At 40.7% G+C, this 901-nt stretch overlaps 1 protein-coding gene across 1 annotated transcript in view; it reads right to left on the reverse strand.

The window, feature by feature from the left end:
• The window catches only part of LOC119592083 (longitudinals lacking protein, isoforms H/M/V-like), a gene marked incomplete at its 5' end in the record, with an annotated part of 7,218 nt that continues 6,317 nt past the window's right edge, over positions 1–901 (reverse strand). The window contains 1 exon segment of the mRNA XM_037940898.1: positions 1–648. Within this exon segment, the coding sequence (XP_037796826.1) occupies positions 157–648 (492 nt within the window).

The raw sequence follows: 901 nt of genomic DNA on the forward strand, positions 1-901 counted from the left end.
TTCCTAACCACTTCATTCATATAATATGCTCAACTTAGGAAATCTAGTTATCTGAATTTTTACAACATTTAAAGATGTATGTTATATAAAATGAATAATACGTGAGTTTTACCATGTAGTACAAATACCCTACTTCCAAAAACAAGTCTATGGTTATTATGAAATATCTCTTGTGGCATGTTTTAACATGTGACTTTTTAGGGCATCCTTCCGAGAGGAACGATAGGGGCACTGGGCACAGGCATATGGCTTCTCCCCTGTGTGAGTACGCATGTGCATTCTGAGGTTGGTTCTTTGATTTGCTCTGTAGGGGCAGTGAGGGCAAGAAAATGGCTTTTCACCCGTATGCGTTCTCATATGATTGATTAGGTTTGTAGTAAAATTGGTGGTATAAGCACAATATGGACACTGATGAACTTTAACGGTGGAGTTCAGGTTTTTCCCAAGTGCTGCAGCTCCACGGCCTCCCATGGGCCTCTGCCTTATCTGGTGGGCACATTTAAGGCAGGAGGAGCTCTCCCCACCATGGTTACACCTGTGACTCATAGGCGTGTCCTTCATGCTGTACGGTAGATCAGAGATATGTTGCATCAAGCTGATGACGCCCGGGGGTCCTCGTTTGCCAGTCATGTCTCTGCCCAGCCCCACCTGTAGAGGATGCCCATCATACTCATGGTCATAATCATGTAACAACCTCTACATAATTAACTTCTTCCCCCCATTCCCACAGCACCGAAATCCTTATGCTCACTTACACAGTAAGAGCAGGATACTAGCATGTATCTTTATTAAAGATTTTTATAGTTTTTTTATATGAATGGCAGGATATTAGCATATTTGTATTGTAAAATTATTTGATAATTTTGAGAAAATGATACAAGACAAGTAAAATGATATGTTA

The sequence above is a fragment of the Penaeus monodon genome, chromosome 29, assembly GCF_015228065.2.
Source record: "Penaeus monodon isolate SGIC_2016 chromosome 29, NSTDA_Pmon_1, whole genome shotgun sequence".
NCBI lineage: Eukaryota > Metazoa > Arthropoda > Malacostraca > Decapoda > Penaeidae > Penaeus > Penaeus monodon.